General features: G+C 38.4%; 1 protein-coding gene across 5 annotated transcripts in view; it reads left to right on the top strand.

Annotated features, from left to right (window-relative positions):
- SLC25A13 (solute carrier family 25 member 13) overlaps window positions 1–17464 on the top strand; it is a 143358-nt gene that overhangs the window by 117693 nt on the left and 8201 nt on the right. For all 5 annotated transcript variants that reach the window (XM_025209014.1, XM_025209018.1, XM_025209016.1 and 2 more), the window contains 2 exons: window positions 7486–7626; window positions 16633–16771. In XM_025209014.1, coding sequence (XP_025064799.1) covers window positions 7486–7626; window positions 16633–16771 — 280 coding nt within the window. The remainder of the gene's footprint in view (window positions 1–7485; window positions 7627–16632; window positions 16772–17464) is intronic.

A 17464-nucleotide genomic window follows, 5' to 3' on the forward strand; every position in this document is an offset into this window, starting at 1 on the left:
TTTCTGCTGCAACAGAAAACCTTTTACTTTGCAAGAGGCTCTCATGTGGCGGGAAAATTCCATCGTGCCAAGGCACCAAAATCACTGGGTTGTGACAGTACTCAGATCCAAGACCAAGGCTTTTCCCTCCATGTTGATAAGGCGAAAATACGTAATTTTGGATTCAAGTAAATACAGTAAGTTATTCTCCAGAATTTACGTGTCATCCTTTTAGCAATTTCCACATGCGAAGATATTTAGAAGTGCTTTTGATTCATTGAATTGGTAAGTATATAGATACCTTGCTCCAGTAAGATAAGAAATGCCTATTCTTTTTAACGTAGTGGTGGTAAAGACCTCTTTATAACCATGCAGTGCTCACTAGATGATTTTGACTAGATAGCAAAGTCTAAAACAATTTTACTTATTTCTTCCACTGATATGTAGTTAGGCGATATATATGTAAATAAAGCATATTCATTTTTTTCCCTATAGTACAAAATGTATTTTTCCTTTGTCTGCTGGAAAATACATAGACTGTTTCCTTTCCTCCTTTTCCACTCAGGGAGCAGAGGGAAAAGGATATGATAGGCACGTGTATACTACTGTACAAGGTTATACTGCCATCGAGAGGTGTTTAATGATATCATAATTTCCCAGATCAGAGTGGAGTCGCATTAAGAGAAGCTCTAAAGATTAAAACAATCCTTTGTTTAAATAATCCACTTTAACCCGTATACTTATAAAATATTTAACATGCCTTAATATTATATATTTGTTGTTTGGCATAAAACTGAAAGTTATATATACATCCATATATTTATAAAATATTTAACATGCTTTAATATTTTATATATATATATATATATATATAAAAAGTACAAATACTGTTTGGTCGTATATAAAGTATTAAGAATCACTTTAAGTTGTAAGCTCAAATGATACTGTAAACGGAGACTTAGACATGTTATGTCTTTAGTTCAGGTGCTAGATACTTGTAGTGTATGTCTTTAGTTTAGATGCTTGTACTGAGGTCCTGTGGTGCGTTTTCTATATAGCCTTTGTGGTATGAATGCCTGCAAATCAATCTCACTCCTCACAAGATGATGCTATTTTATTGACTACACATTTTTTCCTGATAATCTGAAATAGTACAGAAATGATGATTTATGTATTGTAGTAATATCATAATGGGTTTCTGAGTAAAATGTAAAATGACTTGGGAAGGAGGAAGGATTTCAGTACAGTGATTGAATGCATTTAGACTGACCCCATCGTGGGTTATACTGACCCGATTACGACACACCCTTTAAAGACCAATCTTGTATATAATTTAGAGGGAATTTTTACTTGAAGGATATTATGTGTGTAAAAGCAGTATCCTTGCTTTTTCAACTAAGAATGTGAAGTTTTAACTAGCTGTTTAGATAAGCTGAAAAAATTCAGAGTTAAAGAAGTGTGAAAGTTTTAAGACTAAATGCAGAAAAAATAGGGGTTGCTAGGATATAGTAAAGAGAAGGCATATATTAAACTGTTAGTAAAAATTTACCCAGAAGGGATCATGTAATATGGTGCCCATGAAGGGGGGAGACAATTTAAGCTTGAGGTGAGTTGTATTTAATTGCATTTTATTCTTTGATAGTTTCAGAGCAAGCACATTGTTGACAATATCTGCCTTCTTGAAAGACTCATGTAGATACTAAATATTATTACTGGAGCCTGTCTGGCTTCGAATTTCTACTGAAAAGTTTTTTAAAAAATGACATTTTTAAGCTCCTAACTACTTTTGCCAAGTAAACTGACAGGAGCCAGTTTTGCACAAGGTTTAATCTGTGTGTAAATAGACAATACCAGCATGTACAGTGGGTTGAAGAAATGGGTGATTCACTTCATTTCAGCTAGTCTAAAAATGCTGTATGGAGAAAGGAAGGATGTTTTTATGATTTCAGTTGGTAGACTGGGGTTTAGGGATATGGATGCTATTATTGGCACTGCCATGGGCTGATTTTGCGACTCTGGGCATGTAACTTGATCTCTCCACTAAAGAGTCCTTATTTACTAACTTGGGGCAATGGCTCTTACACCACAAAGGCATTGTGAGAGAACAGCCATTAAAATCTGGGAGGCACTAATATACTATGGTGATGAGTGCCATATTAAACTGCAGAGAATGCATGAATTAGAAAGTAATCTACACCTTCTCTACGTTAGGCATTTTTTCCTCTAAAATATTGCACAGTTGACAGTAGAAGCTCCATGTGCTAATGTAGACAAGCTACAGACAGCTACTAATATACATGACTAGAGGACATTATGGTTGAGGCACCATGCTCATCTGCTTATGGAATCACTGGAGCTGCCTCAGTGCTACCTTGTATAGGTCTGCCTTGCATATTACAATTTGAACAGGAGGGAAAGCTGAGGGTGGGCAGAACCTCTTTCTGGACATTGTACTCAGGTGCTGTCTGGCTCATCTTGCTGCCTGAGGTTCATTTTTACAGTACAATAAGGATATTACATCTCTGGTGCAATGTACACCCCCTCATCCCCCCCCCCCCACGTAAATGGCAACAGTGTTGGCCTTACATGAGGACAGAGATTTAAAAAGGTTTTGTTGGAAGTTTCTCCAGCTGAACCTGTTTCTATCAAATAACATGGTAGAGTGACCATGCCTGGCAGTGGCAAGTAGGAGATGTTGGTCCAGGCAGGCTGCCGACCTACCTGCTGTGATGCTTCGTCTATGTAACATGGAGATAGACTTGTTGTCACTGTTGTTTAGCAGTGCTTAATTAGTGTGCATAAAGTACCACATGGATGTGACTGGGCTGCCTTTGGTTTAGGAATAGCGCATCATGTTTAAGGCAGTACTTCTAGGCACAGTAAATTTGCCATGGAGATGTGACCATAGATTCATAGATGTTAGGGTCGGAAGGGACCTCAATAGATCATTGAGTCCGACCCCCTGCATAGGCAGGAAAGAGGGCTGGGTCTCGATGACCCCAGCTAGATGAATATCCAACCTCCTCTTGAAGACCCCCAGGGTAGGGGAGAGCACCACCTCCCTTGGGAGCCTGTTCCAAACCTTGGCCACTCTAACTGTGAAGAAGTTCTTCCAGTCTAAATCTGCTCTCTGCTAGTTTGTGGCCATTATTTCTTGTAACCCCTGGGGGCGTGTTGGTGAATAAAACCTCACCAATTCCCTTCTGTGCCCCCGTGATGAACTTATAGGCAGCCACAAGGTCGCCTCTCAACCTTCTCTTGCGGAGGCTGAAAAGGTCCAGGTTCTCTAGTCACTCCTCGTAGGGCTTGGTCTGCAGGCCCTTAACCATACAAGGTTATGGTCTGCCTCTCTTCAAACCTTTTATATGGTTAGGATAAACACGTCACCATAACATGGCTTTTGGGTCCACAGTAATATTTTCATCTTTGAATCAGGCCTCTGTTCACAGATCTGAAGGTGCTGTTTGACTATTAACAACCTAAGACTCACTGGGTGAGAGAGGTAAGTGATAGCATGATTATTTTTGAAGATTGGAAACTGAAATGCAGGAACACTAACACTTAACACTGCAAATACCATAAGAAGTCAAACTGGGCATGAAATTCTAAGTTTTAACTGCTAGATGTGCTTCTTCCAAAATACATTTGAGTGTATTCAGAAAGTTTTCTGCCTTCTTCAGTATTCTTCCTCAGAACTAGTGGATCCATCTCTAGCTTTATTCCAAAATATTGGCATTGAGACTCAACTTCTAAATAATTTTTTAAGGTGGAGGGGCAGGAAGAGGTGGCTCAATATTTTTGGTACACATCAGGGAGTTAAATTATATAAACATAACTTTAATTTCATTGTTGTCATCTTAAATTTTGGTTTCCGGGACATTAAAGAAAATTAAATCGTGCATCAAGAATATGCCTTATTTTGTGCTAATATAGATCAATTATACGTATTGAAGAGCCAGGCTCCTGACAGCAGTCTGAAATTGGAAACAGTCTGAATTTTAGCTAAGGCATACTGCAACGTAACAAATTATTTACTTTCTTAAAAATAATTATTTTAGAGCAGGAGTGTCAGCTGTATGGCTTGCACAGCTGTATAGTTTGGCCCATCAGGCTTGTAGAGGGCTGAGAATTGAGGTGGGTCTTGCCACTGAAGTCCAGGGCATGGGGTCCTATTGGGGACATGATGTGGAGGCTGAGCAACAGCTGCACTGTCACAGCTGCTTCCCCTACGTGCTCCACTGTTACTGCTGCATCTGGCCTGCAAGGAGTCCTGGGTGAGATATGGCCTGGAAAGTGGGATGAGGTGGACACCACTTTTGTAAAGGAGCAAATGTCTTAAAATATGGAAGTTTTAGATAATTGTTTCTACTACTTTCTGTAAAGGAGACTTACTCCACAGGAGTTTACTCTGATATGGTATAGAGAGGAAGGAGGAGTTGGTCTGTGCTACTGCAAACCTACAAATGTCTGTAACACACCCTGTGTAGGATTTTTTTTTTCTTTTCTGACATGAAAAATACTTAATTGTCTGTGCAGGCACTTGGTATTTTTGCTGCTTGGCATTATGGTGAAATGTAAATTGCTTATATAATAAAGTTTTTCCAAGAGTTTTAAGTTATAGTTTCTGGTAGCAGATTAGGGAGAGAAGATCATAGGGTCATAGGAAGGTAGGGCTAGGAGGGGATCTGGTCCAGCCCACTATCCAAGGCAGGATCATCTGTGACTAAGCCATCCCAACCAAGTTTGTCCAATCTGCTCTCAAAATTTTCCAAGGATGGAGATTCTACAACTTCTCTAGGTAGCCTGTTCCAGTGCTAGGCCACTTATAGTCAGAAAGTTCCTCTTAAGCTCCAGCCTAAACTTCCTCTGCTGCTGTTTGACGTGACTGTTCCTAGTCCTGTCCTCTATGGGCACAGAGAAAAGCCCATTTCCATACTCGCTGTAATCACCCTTCAGGTATTTGAAAACTGTTATCAAATCCTCTCTCAGTCTTCTCTTCTCCAGACTAAATAACCTTGGTTCTTACAGCCTTTCCTCGTGTTGTACTGCCCAGGCCCCTAATCATTTTTGTTGCTCTGTGCTGGACTTTTTTTAAACCTGTCCACAACTTCCTTGAAGTGTGAGGCCCCCGACCGGACACACTACTCGAGGTGAGGCCTCACCAGTTCTGAATAGAAGAGAAGAATCAGTTCCCTTCATTTGCAAGTGACACTCTTACTAATACAACCCAGTATCTTGTCGGCTTTTTTTGTAACAAGAGCACACTCTTGGCTCATATTCAGCTTATGGTTTACTGTAACCTCCAGGTCCTTCTCTGTAGTACTGTAACCTAATCATTCATTCCCCAGTTTGCATTTGTGTGTGTAATTGTTCTACCCCAAGTGCAGGACCTTGCACTTGTCCTTGTTCAATTTCATTTGGTTGATTGCAGACTATTTTTCCAGTCTATTTAGATAGTGGCAGATTTGGTTATTTTATCACTAGTATTTTTGTTTGAACAATGTTTCATGATAAAAATGCATAACTAAAGTCAGTACATGCTGAAGAATTTATCCTAATTTCTAATGGCAACAAGATTAGCAGTTTTATACGTACCATTACTCTGGTTTGGTAAATGCAGTAAAGTTAAAATTATGCCAATTTGAAAGTCAAAACCAGTTGAGCTGCACAAGAGTTTGCTTTTTATGGTCAAAATAGGAAACATTTGAGATATTTGGGGAGTTATGTAAAGACTTTAATTTGTAACCACACAATATAAGTTCAGTGTAAGTGGTAGGCAGGACTAGTTGTTCATGCTCTTTAGTGCTCCTTCAGTACATTATTTAAGTAGCATTATTGCACATACTTTTTGTTGGAAGATGGTCAGTGTATATACCATTACTCGTTTTGAAGTATATCCCAAAGCCTGAAACAGGTGCCTCTAGCTTTTAAATGCTACAGATCAGTGTTTCTCAGCCCTTGGGTTGTGGCCCAAAAGTGGGTCACAAAAATATGACAGGGTTGGGAACAAACTTTAAAAATGGATCAACAGACTTTAAATATGGATTCTTCTTTAAAGGAGAAAAACATAGGAAACTATGGCTTTTCCCTTTCAGGCTGTCAGCATTCAAGCTTGCAGGAGGCTGCTTGGGGTTGTTTGGGGCCCTCCAAGCCCCACACCGCTGGGGTATGTGGAGCAGGGGGCACCCACACACTGGGGGTAGAGAGCAGCGGGTTGGGAGTGAGGGGTACTGGGTCGAGACTGGCCATCAGTGTTTACAAATGGGTCCTAGTATAAAAAAACTGGTGAGAGCCACTTGTTCAGATGACTTGTATGGTACTGGTTTTCTATGTAAATAATAATTTTATTTTTATATATGGTTTGGTTTATTGTTGTTTTTGCCCATTACTTAAAATGGGAGGAGTGGGTGGGTTGTCCCTACCTTTTGTTTCTTGTTTTTAATACAAACATTATAAGCTAGTTCAAGATGAGAGCAAAATGGTTTTGCTATATAGCTGAACAAATTAATACTTGCTCAAATACCTCCTGAATGCTAGATGGATTGGAGTTTGAATGAACAATGTAACCTATCAAGAGAGAGAGCGAAACTTTCATGCAGGAATGAATGCTCAGCAAGATTTGTTTATATTAAAGTGAAAAAGATGCATCCTGCAATAGTTATAAATATGTTTAACCTTAACAGAACTTTTTGAGCTCTTGTAGTATTTGCTCATTTTTAATGACCATTGGTGTTTTAAGATCTGTTTTAAATCTGTGGGATAATTTGGCTAATTAAAGTAGCCAGATGATGTAGCTTAAGAGGAACCTTTTTAATGCATATTGAATTTTAAAACCATGTTTTTGATTGATGGGTTTTTGTATTCTTACTAAATCACTTTTTTGTATAGAAAATATTAGCACAGGTATCATGCAGCTCAGTTGCTGAAGGCTAAACAAAATGGAATTTGAGGATATTCAAACTTGCAGTTTACTTTCAGAAAACAAAGGAAATCCACAGTTCCACTGCTCTAAATTCATATGTTCTCAGGCATATTCTGAACCACTGCCAATAAGTGGGAGGGAGATCTTGCCAGACCTTACTCTTCAGTAGTATGTTTTCACTTTTTAAGTACTGGCAGGCAGATCTCAGTTTCTGTACTTAGTTGCTAATTCTTCCTTTCATTTTATTACTTGCTCTACAATGTTCTTGGCTTGTCAGTATTGTGTAAAATGATGTTGCTGAATGTTTCCTTGTAGCAGGAGCTGCGCTAGTGTGTATTCAGTACACTGCAGTGTCACTGGCATATTTCCTCCATTTCCTCATTCCGCACATCAAGTGGAGTGTAGGTGCTTTTATCTTTTGGATTGTAATGCATTAAACTAATTAACACTAAAATGCATAATTGCTAATGGCTTAAAGCAACTTCCTTCCTTGTAGTCAGTTATCTTGAATGTAGCAAGATCTATAGTGCTAATAATTTTAAATGATCATATGCTCATCTTTCTTTTCTCTTTGTTGCTTTCAGGCGGGAGCTTCTCAAGTAATCTTCACAAATCCACTAGAAATTGTCAAGATCCGACTACAAGTAGCTGGAGAAATTACCACTGGTCCTCGAGTTAGTGCCCTCACTGTATTGCGAGACTTAGGCTTCTTTGGTCTGTACAAGGTAACTTTAAAAAATATTGGATTTTAATTAAAAATGTTCTATGACTTTAAATTATAGAAGCCTCTGTTCATCAGATGCATTTGTTTAGTAGATTCCTAACTGTCCTGCTTAGAAAGTTGTAACTTTTCAACACCTTAACCTGACTAATGAAGGCTGCATGACTAAATGCATGTCTTAGATTGCACGCATCAGCTATATAGTTACCATACACAAGGTACTATATTGTCTTCCAATTCTGTAGAGCCATGTAAAGAACCATAATTTTTAACTTTTTCTAATAAAGTTTTAAAGCCTTTTCTAATTCTTGAGTGGCGTGTAGCATAGTTACTTCCTAATTCTTCATTTAAATAAACACTGATAGAATATACTGTAGTATCTTCTTTTTTTTTAATGTTTGGCTTGTTAGGGATCCAATCGAATGCTTTCCCTTCCCTTCCTCCCCCTACCAGTGGATAAGGGCAAGAAAGAAGGTGTAGCATATTGTGACCCTAACACAATGTTTCATAGGAATACCTACTCTCAGAGCTGTAGAAAGATTGATGCCTTCTGACTAAAACTACTCACACTGTGTATTCATCTAATGCATACAGAAAATTATTGAAATCGTGCTGATTAGATTATCTTCTGGTATAAACTGATGCCATTTCATTGACTTCAGTGCACTGATTGGCAGAACCAGCTGGCCCAAAGCCCTAGGGATGGGAAAATCTGGGGTTGGTAGGCACAGAGAGCCTCATACTGCAACCATTACCCACATGAGTAGTCTCATTGTCCTCAATTTGTGTAAGTATGGGATGCCAGATTGGACCACTTAGTAATAAGCATAGATGGATAAGGGTTGAAGCTAATGACCTATATAGCAGATCATGATGTGGCACTCCAAATTGCTTTTACTGTGAAATCCATTATGTACAGAGGGTTCTTATTAATCATGTTCCACCCTCTCCCTGTTCCAGTTTTCCTTGCACAAGGTGATGTTCATCACTAGTTACATTACTTTTCCAGTTTTCTTTGTACAGTCCTTTAAACTGTTCTGTTAACATCACAATAAGGAAATCGGCATGAATGAGGAGATGTATGTATATTTTGACCTGGGTAGTAGTACCTAGGTCTGAATAGGACTTAATGAGGAGTTGTTTTTCTTTCCAAATTGTCTTGCTAATTTTTTGACTGTTTTACTGAAGCTGATCCTACTGTATGAACTCCCAGTAAATGACATGCTGTTGCTCAGGGCAGACATTTACAAGTGTAAATGTGGTAGTGATAGTAAACATTCCACATACCTGAGGCTATGCAGGCTTGGAGGATAGACAGCAAAGTCTGCTTACTCTCACTTCAATACAATACATTTCTAATTAGAAAGAATGCCTGATTATTAGTAAAGTCCACTTAAGTCAACTAAAGTCTTGAGCAGCCACTGCTTACTGTTGAATGCAGTTGGCTTGTATTCTTTTATTTCAAATAATGTTGTTTGCTACTGGTCCTTGCTCTTTTTCATTTTATAGTTTGGCAGCTTTGGGCATAATTGTTTCCTGTTAATACAATTTTTGTTTTTTGTTGAGATGTAATGCTATTTTTAAAATTTGCTTTGATTCCAAACATATATGCTTGTATAATCCCAACAGATTAAATTGAAGATCCACACTGGATCTTCAGCCCAGTCCCTTTGTAGATCTGCTTGAACTTGGAGCTTGTGAAAATTTGCCAATTCTGGCAGTAAAAGTAAACATCCACTGAACATACAGTTTACATGAAAGCAATAAAGCTTCCATGGACTTTACCACCAATCTTGTACAACATCTCTGACCCTAGAAGATTTACGGGTCATGCTCTGATTTCCCTGTTTCTTTAACTGAAAAGCTCAGGTGAAACCTGAATGAAATCGGTAACTCACGTAGAATTAATTGCCAGCCAACTAGTCAGTCAGTGTCCCAAAATATCTGGCACTCCAGACAGAATTTATTAACTATTGACTAGATTTCAAGACACCAATGTCCTTGAAATATCCAGTCCTATTAGTAATTTTTTTTATGAAACAAATTCGCCAGTTGATCATCTAGATGAATATTACATATTCTAATTAGATGATCATGTTCTAATTTAAAAAATGTGTGCATATGGACTCTGCAGTGCCTCCTAATAAAATATTTAAGTGTTTTTCAGTCTTTCTTTCTCTTACTCCTTAGATCAACGAAGAAAAAAGATTGTTCATTCATATTTTGAACTCGCTATGTGCTAGCAAAAGTGTTTCTGCGATAAAAACTCTGTCCCAAGAGCTCTGAATTCCTTTGGTTGGGGGGGAGGAGATGGGGAAGGATTTTGAAAATATCAAAACATTTCATTTTAAATTTTCAAATATGGTGTTTTGAAAAGTGACATTTTCTAAATGAAACTTACTGAACTGTAGGTTCAAAGTGGCATATTTTATTTTAAAAATTAGTAAAAGAAATGGGCTTTAAAAAGGATTCAGTAACGAAGATACTAGGTTCCTCAGACAGATCATTTTGAACTAACCCAAAATGAAAATTGTCATGTTAAAAAAAAAAAAAAAGTTTCAGTTTGATTTAGGCTGAACTCTTTTCCCAATGTTTTTAATTCAGCCATTGAACCAAAAAAACCTTGTTATTTCAGAGCTCTGTTCTCAGCATTATAACATTGCTCTTCTTTCTGCTTGACCTTGTAGAAGGCCTACAGTTGCTTTGTGAGTGAGGAGGGGAAGTTATCCATTCCAAACTGCATTGTTTATACAATACCTAGCCTCATGAGATACCAGTTACCATCTCAGTAATCTGCACTGAACTCACTTGTAACTAGCATTGTTGGTGGTGTTTCTGGGGAAGTTACAGCAAAATGATGCTCTAGGGAAGGCTAAAGGAGGTAAGTTTGTATGTCCTTTTATGGACTTTTCCTGCAGAGAGAGACAGGTTTTTTCCTGAGTTTGCACTCCCAGGGTTTCCTTCTAGTTCATCCTTTGGAGTGGGAGGAATGGATCCTCTCCTACTTCCAGTGCATCACTTGACAGAGAAGTTGGCCTATGAAAGTCCTCAACAATAATGATCTACTGATGCCTCTGTTACTGCAGGCAGTGCGAAAAAAATCGTCTTAATTCAGATGAGATAAATGGTGTGATGTTATGTAATTTGAATGGCATGGAATCAAACCACAACAGTTGTACTATTAAGTTGAAACTGTTATATTTCCATATTTCTTTAGAGTGGGAGGAGCATGAATAGCTTAAGGGATTTTTCAACTATGGTGAATTAGAACAGGTAAAACAGTGACCAGTAAATGAGGTCATTTATAAGTGGAGTGATAGATCTAAAGCGTTGCAATTTACTTCAGCGTGGCTCGGCTATATTGGAAGATGACAAATGCCTTACTGCAGAAGGATCCACCAGTCTGCTTCATGCTGGCTTTTCAGTTTCTCTTGTACTGCTTTTGTGCTGTTTCCTGGATTAGTACTGTAGTATTGGATTGTAAGGAGAAATCTAAAAAAGACTTGCAAATAAGAATCTTCTTTTTTCTGTCAGAAATCTGTCTAGTCCCACCATCCCAGTCCTGCATATTTTAAGACCTGAAGAAAGACACCTTGTGCCTGAAAACTTGTCTAACTTCTCTCCCAACTATAGAATTGATCCAGTAAAAGATGCCACCAAAAACATCCTTGCTGCTTTCATGTTTCCTGGACCATCATGATAGCAACATCATTCCAACCCTGGCACCTGATTGGCTTAGTTCTTTTAGGCAGGAAAAAGTTTCCTTAAGTGATTGAGCAAGGCCTTCATGGTTTGGCTCAAAAAGAGGTTTTATTTATTTACTTATTTTGCCTGATATACCACGTTAGTGCAAATGCATAGTAGTCAACTCCACATATATTTTGGGAACAAAAGAGCAACACAGTTACCAGACCTTAAGAAGATTTGCTGGGCATCCTCAGTAGCAAACAATGCACGTTAAAGTATTCCTTCTCCTGTAGAGGAATGTCTTTTTGTTATCTGTAACTTCAGCCTGAGGAACCAGAGAAGCATGCATACTGATCCTATCTTCACCATGCAAATTCATATGTAACTTGACAAAATCCCCTATTCTTTGGCTAAGTACTTTTATTAATTTCCAGTTCTGAAACTTTTTTTCTATGCTTTAGGTCAGAAAGATCCAATGCAGGTTATAGATGTTGTGGACATTCCTTTAAAGCATTGACAAAGCAGACTTTTAGGTAGAGATGAATAAATAGTTTTTTCATATCTGCAAACCAACAAAGGAAATACTACATAAACCCCATACTGCATCCAGACTACTGGTGACTTGTATTGCAAGTTTCTGACACTATCTAGCTCAGTGTTTCACACGATGAGTACTTTCCTTCTGCATACTTCTTGACTGCTTACTGGTCTTGATCAGATAACTGACATCTGTCATCCACTTCTCCCAAATGTGTGCCTGTGCTTAAAAATGTATCTACAAGTACATCAAAGAATCTTATGGACAAGGAGGAGTTTGTTTCTTTTACTGTCTATCCACTTCCCTATTAGCTAATAAATATCAGAGGAGTTAAAATCAAATCTTTGTTGGAAGAGCACTCTATATCTCCAAGGAAGAGCAGTATCATAGGAAATCTCAATTTTCTTTTATTTGATAGCTTAAAACAAAGCTTGTTTTAAGAATAAGGAGCCTCAATGTACAAGTGTAGTGTTGGTCAGCTGCCAGGTTGAGCCCTGCACTTATTTGACTCTGAGGCAAATATTCATCTGTCATTCCCCCTGCCCCAATATCTGCATGTTAAGTTTAGAATGTCTGTGATTTAGGACATCCTAGCTGCTCCTTTGGGGAGGCCAACGTTGTACTGCCTATATTGAGAGAACTTATTTCTTCCGATTGTCTTTTCTGGCAGTAATTGTCACAGGAAAAAGTATCAAGGCAGCAGTCTGCTTCTGGTAAATTATTCTGCAGCTACTATAGTTGGATGTTCTGCAGATGCCAATTAGTGTTAAGGATATAGCCAAAACTGTGTCCCAGACAAGAAAAGTAAGCACTTGTTCTGACACAAAATATTGTTTGCATTGGCAAAAGGAAGAGAAAGGTACTTGTTGCTACATTAGTGTCTTTAACAGGTTTCATTTATGCAGGTCACAATAGACAGAGCACTTGAGGTCATATTACAAGTCTCAACAAGCATAACTTTACTGTCTGCTATCTTTTGGTGTTACATTTCACAGTGGTATTCATAAAGGCTTATTGAAATCTATGGCGTGTATAGTATGTTCACTTTATTGACTATATAAAATATCACATAATTTCTACATATATTCAACACCATGTAGCACAAAATATAATTTCTTTTGCAAAGAATCTTCCTGTGTAATGCACTGAGGCATGCTATTCTGTGTTCTGAAGCAAAAGTGCCATGCAAAGTAATGGCATATAATTACCTAAAAAGATAAATAATATTACATTAAAAGATTCTTTAGTGACAGAATAAATTACTGTGGCACCATATTAAATCACAATTAAAGACTGGAAGGTATTTAATATGGACTTAATTCATTCTCCTTAGACTGATGGAAAAGGCTTGCACTTCTGGAACCAAAACTTTGTCTGAAAAGCTTCCAAATATTAGGCTGTTTAACGTGATGGGGTTTTTTGTTTTGTTTTGGTTTTTGCCACTTTATAGATCAGAGAATTGAGACAGGAAGTCTGAACTCAGTTGACAGGTTGTATGCCAAGCTTTCACTTGATAGCTCTGAAAGGAGAAGTATTTTGCTTCCTGAAATAGCGTGCTTATAACAGTAGAATAAACACATGAATCACGAACTTTCGCTAAACGTTTAGGACAGGTTGGAGTACAGTCAGCCTCTGTCCTGCTGGTTTTCATATGTGCACATGTAGTTGAAACAGTTGTATTAAAAATAATCAAACAGTGCTCATCCTAATAAAGAACACTGGTAACTTTTTTTCCCTTAGCAAAGCATTTGTGTTTCAGCATTTCTCCTCCCCTTCTCCCCCCACGCACTCCTCCATCTTTAGTAACTAGAGGCCTCTACTCCCATTTATTGGTTTAAATGCACATGAGCAGAAATGTACTGCAACTTTTAGCACAATGCAGTTGTCAAATAGAGATGAGCATGGGCCCTGGGGAAAATAATGCCTACTGCTCTAACACTGGTTGTAGCTGTCTCTGGACCAAAGCCTCGCTACAGGCTGGTGTTGCAGTTCTGAATCCGAAGGGTTAAGTCACTAGCAAAAACCAAGAAGAATGCGTACTGATCAAGAAATGACATGCTGCCTATTGTTTGTAGCTATAGGATCAAAATAACAATTATACATGCCAAATAAATTCTAAACCTGTAAGGGAGAAAAAGAGGGGGTGGCTGTAAGTACAGGTGCCAGAAGCATTAAATAACCCTCTCAGACAAGGTGCACCACTGTTGTCTTGAATACTGCTAGGTCCCCCCAGTCTGGCATTTTTCCCCCTTCCACTAGACAATATGCATTCACTGCAGGAGACTAGGTTAAGCCTGCGTCTCCCAGACCTGCCGGCTCCTTGTGCCCAACCCGACACAGAGGTGCCTTTGTCAGTGTAATTACCCTCCCCTTGTAGTAGCAGTAGTTTGTTTAGAGCCTTATTTGCAGGTAGAGCTGGAATAAGCAGGAATTAGCATGCTAAAGAACCTGCCCCAGCTCTGACTTTGGGTTTGTTTCTCAGAATCATTGGACAACCAAGGATTCTTTCTCTCTATTGGTTTATTCAAGAAGATTCTCTCCAAGATTAAGAGCTTTAATGTTGTTAAAGAGATTGAAGATGGGAGCCAACTGGCAGTTACATCAGGGAGGCTCATGCTGGCGGTGTGAAGCATCTCCCAACGATTTCATGCCTGGCAAGTCTGTGCCCTGGCTGCCAGAATAAACTCAGGTGGATGATCCTAACAACTTGCTGGGGATTGATTAAAACTCCCTTTGGCATTCAACACGCTGTCCACATCAAAAAGGTGTGAGAAGTAAAATAAATGTTTCTTTTGCGTTTCAAGATACTGTGGCCAATCTCCCTAAGCCTTCCTAATTGGCCTAGGCTGGTTGCGGATGATTAACTTAAAGTTAAATGAAGCCTGCTTTTAAACATGCTTTCCCAGACTTTAAACAGAACGATGAGAGAAACTTTAGACTGTTGTGATATTGGAACTGAGCCAAAACAGGTTATTATTAAAGTGGATCCAACTTTTGATCCAACTTTATTTACACTTAAGCCATCTTAGTTGACAGGCTTTTTCTGTCTCTCTACCTGAATACTTATTACTGGGGGAGAGAGAGGGGTATTGAAAAAATGCGGTTTCTGTCTTGAAAAAAGTGTGCTTTAGCAAGTAGAAAAATGTTAGGAGTTCAGATTGGGCTGAGAGTCCATTATAGCTATGGAAATTAATATATTACAAGTTATTTTAAGTAAGTGGAAATATTTCAGAGTATAAAGGATAGGCCAGAGGAAAATGTGAAAGGTGTTTTAATGATAGCACTGCAAAGAAAGTAAGAGTAGGAAGCTCAAGGGAAAAACAGGTCAGTAATTTATCTTGGGAAAAGTATATTAAAAAAGACGTTCCTACTATGTAAATTTTGCTAGTAAATTTTATAACAGAAGGTTATGAAGGTTGCCTGTAAAGTAAATGTGACTAAGGCAAGCATTTGGTCATGGTAAAATCTCTTCACATAGAACTCTGTTTAAAAGAGAGAAATATATATGTGAAGATTAGGGAAATATGAAACAGGCTTTTTTGGTATGAATGTATATGAGTACTGTACAACTTTTGCCACTTGTGTACATTAAAGATCACGTACAGAAGGGTTGCAAGTAGCTTTAAAAACTTAAGTGCTCACTCCACAGGGCAACTAGTGTCTGTTCAACACATCACTAACAGTAGTGTTACCACATGATTGCACCATATAAAAAGCAGGTACTTAAAGAACTTATCAACATTGTTATAACTTTCTTCACAAGAACTATAAGCCAGAGAAATTCAAATAAATTAGACACAACTTTTTAAGTAATATTGATTAATCAGTGAATAAATCAGGGACTGAATTTTTTTGCCACAGTAATTGCTGGACCACTGCCTATATTTCCTCTCACCTTTCAGTTATTCTGATGTTTTGTATATCTTTCTGGTAGGAGTATTTGGTTTTTACAAGGAATGTTTTCTTTAGTATTTCACTGTAGGATAGTTCATAAACTGTGTTCAGGCGTATCTTTAGAGTTGATTATTCACGTTGCCCCTGTTGGACAGCAGGGTGACTTTTGTGAGACCTCTGTTCTTGATTTCTCTCTCCCCCCACTCTTTTCTTTTTGCCTTGCCTGGTGCAAGGCAGGAGTTTCTTTTCAAGCATCTGTCCCACTGTGAAACTGCCGGGTAAGAGATGATGCCATAGTGGACTCAGTACATTCCAAACTGAGAACTCAGATTCAGTTTAAGGATCTAGATAATTCCAGCAAGCTAAAAGAGCAGCTTGGTGCCTGGTGGCAGGATAAGAAGAGTGGAACTGAAAAGTTCTATAGTAAATCCGGAGAAATAACTTCAGGGCAAGAGGGATAGGAGTTCTAGATAACCATGTGGAGTATCTTACCCCCTGAATGCTACTTTTCTCTCTGAATCCTAGGAAGTTTTTCCCTCTTTCCAAATCTACTAGCCACATTCATTCTAAATGGTTCTTCAGAGGAAGTTATAAGAGTTTACCCAAATCAGTGGCATTTTCCTCTGTTCCTGGCAAATAACTACAATATTAAGAACACAGGGAATAAAGAATAGATGAGGTAGATACAGTAATAACATTTATTGAGCCAGCAAATAATACACAAACTTCTGGATGGGATGAAATGGACAATACTATTTCATGCAATTTTGAAAAAAAATTGCTTTTTCTTTTAGGTACTTTGTTGTGGGGAGGAAAAATCAGGATGTTGTTCAATTCTCTAATCTCCACTATTGAATGTTAATCAGATCTCCCTCATATTTTTTAACACAGGGTGCTAAGGCATGTTTTCTGCGTGACATCCCCTTCTCAGCTATTTACTTCCCCTGTTACGCTCACTTGAAGTCTGCACTTACAAATGAAGATGGGAGGATTGGCCCTGGAAATTTGCTCCTGGCTGGATCAATAGCTGGTACGTGCACTTATTCCTCATGACATGGCCTACCGCCGTGCCTAGATACTACAGAAATATATTTACTAACGCAGGTGACATTGCTGAAGCCTTGAAAACCTTCTGTGGAACACAGGAGACAGGTTGCAGTTCTTTATCCAAATGGTGAAAGTCCTATGTAGATGTTGCACAGATATCTTTTATATGAGGTGCTAACCTTTAGGTATTAGATTGCAGTACATAGACTAGATTCAAATGAGTTCATGTTACCATTAAGATTTGTGATGTACTGATCATGCTCAAATTACCTTTTGTATTAGCAGAGAGATTTGAATTCTGCCACATTAATGTTAACTGAACAAGTTATGACAGAATTATCATACTGTTGTCTGTTTTCGTTAGTTGATTGGACAAATTGCTATGGCAGAGGTTGTTTATGAAAGTAGAGTTTTCACACTTGAATTGTGTGTGATCCAAAGAAACTTAAATATTACATAAGCATCTAAGCAGACCATGGGCAGACTGTGACAGGATGGTAGTGTTGACTAGAAATGTCCAACTCGAGATCCTTAAAATTCTGGTTTATTAGATGGATTGAAACACTGTAATGAAGTTAAATCATAAACCTTGGGGCTGGTGTACACACACACACACACACACACACACACACACACACACCACAAGTGTCAGATATCTCTCTCCCACACGCACTGG

This window comes from Alligator sinensis, unplaced genomic scaffold (assembly GCF_000455745.1).
Source record: "Alligator sinensis unplaced genomic scaffold, ASM45574v1 scaffold196_3, whole genome shotgun sequence".
In the NCBI taxonomy this organism is placed as follows: domain Eukaryota; kingdom Metazoa; phylum Chordata; order Crocodylia; family Alligatoridae; genus Alligator; species Alligator sinensis.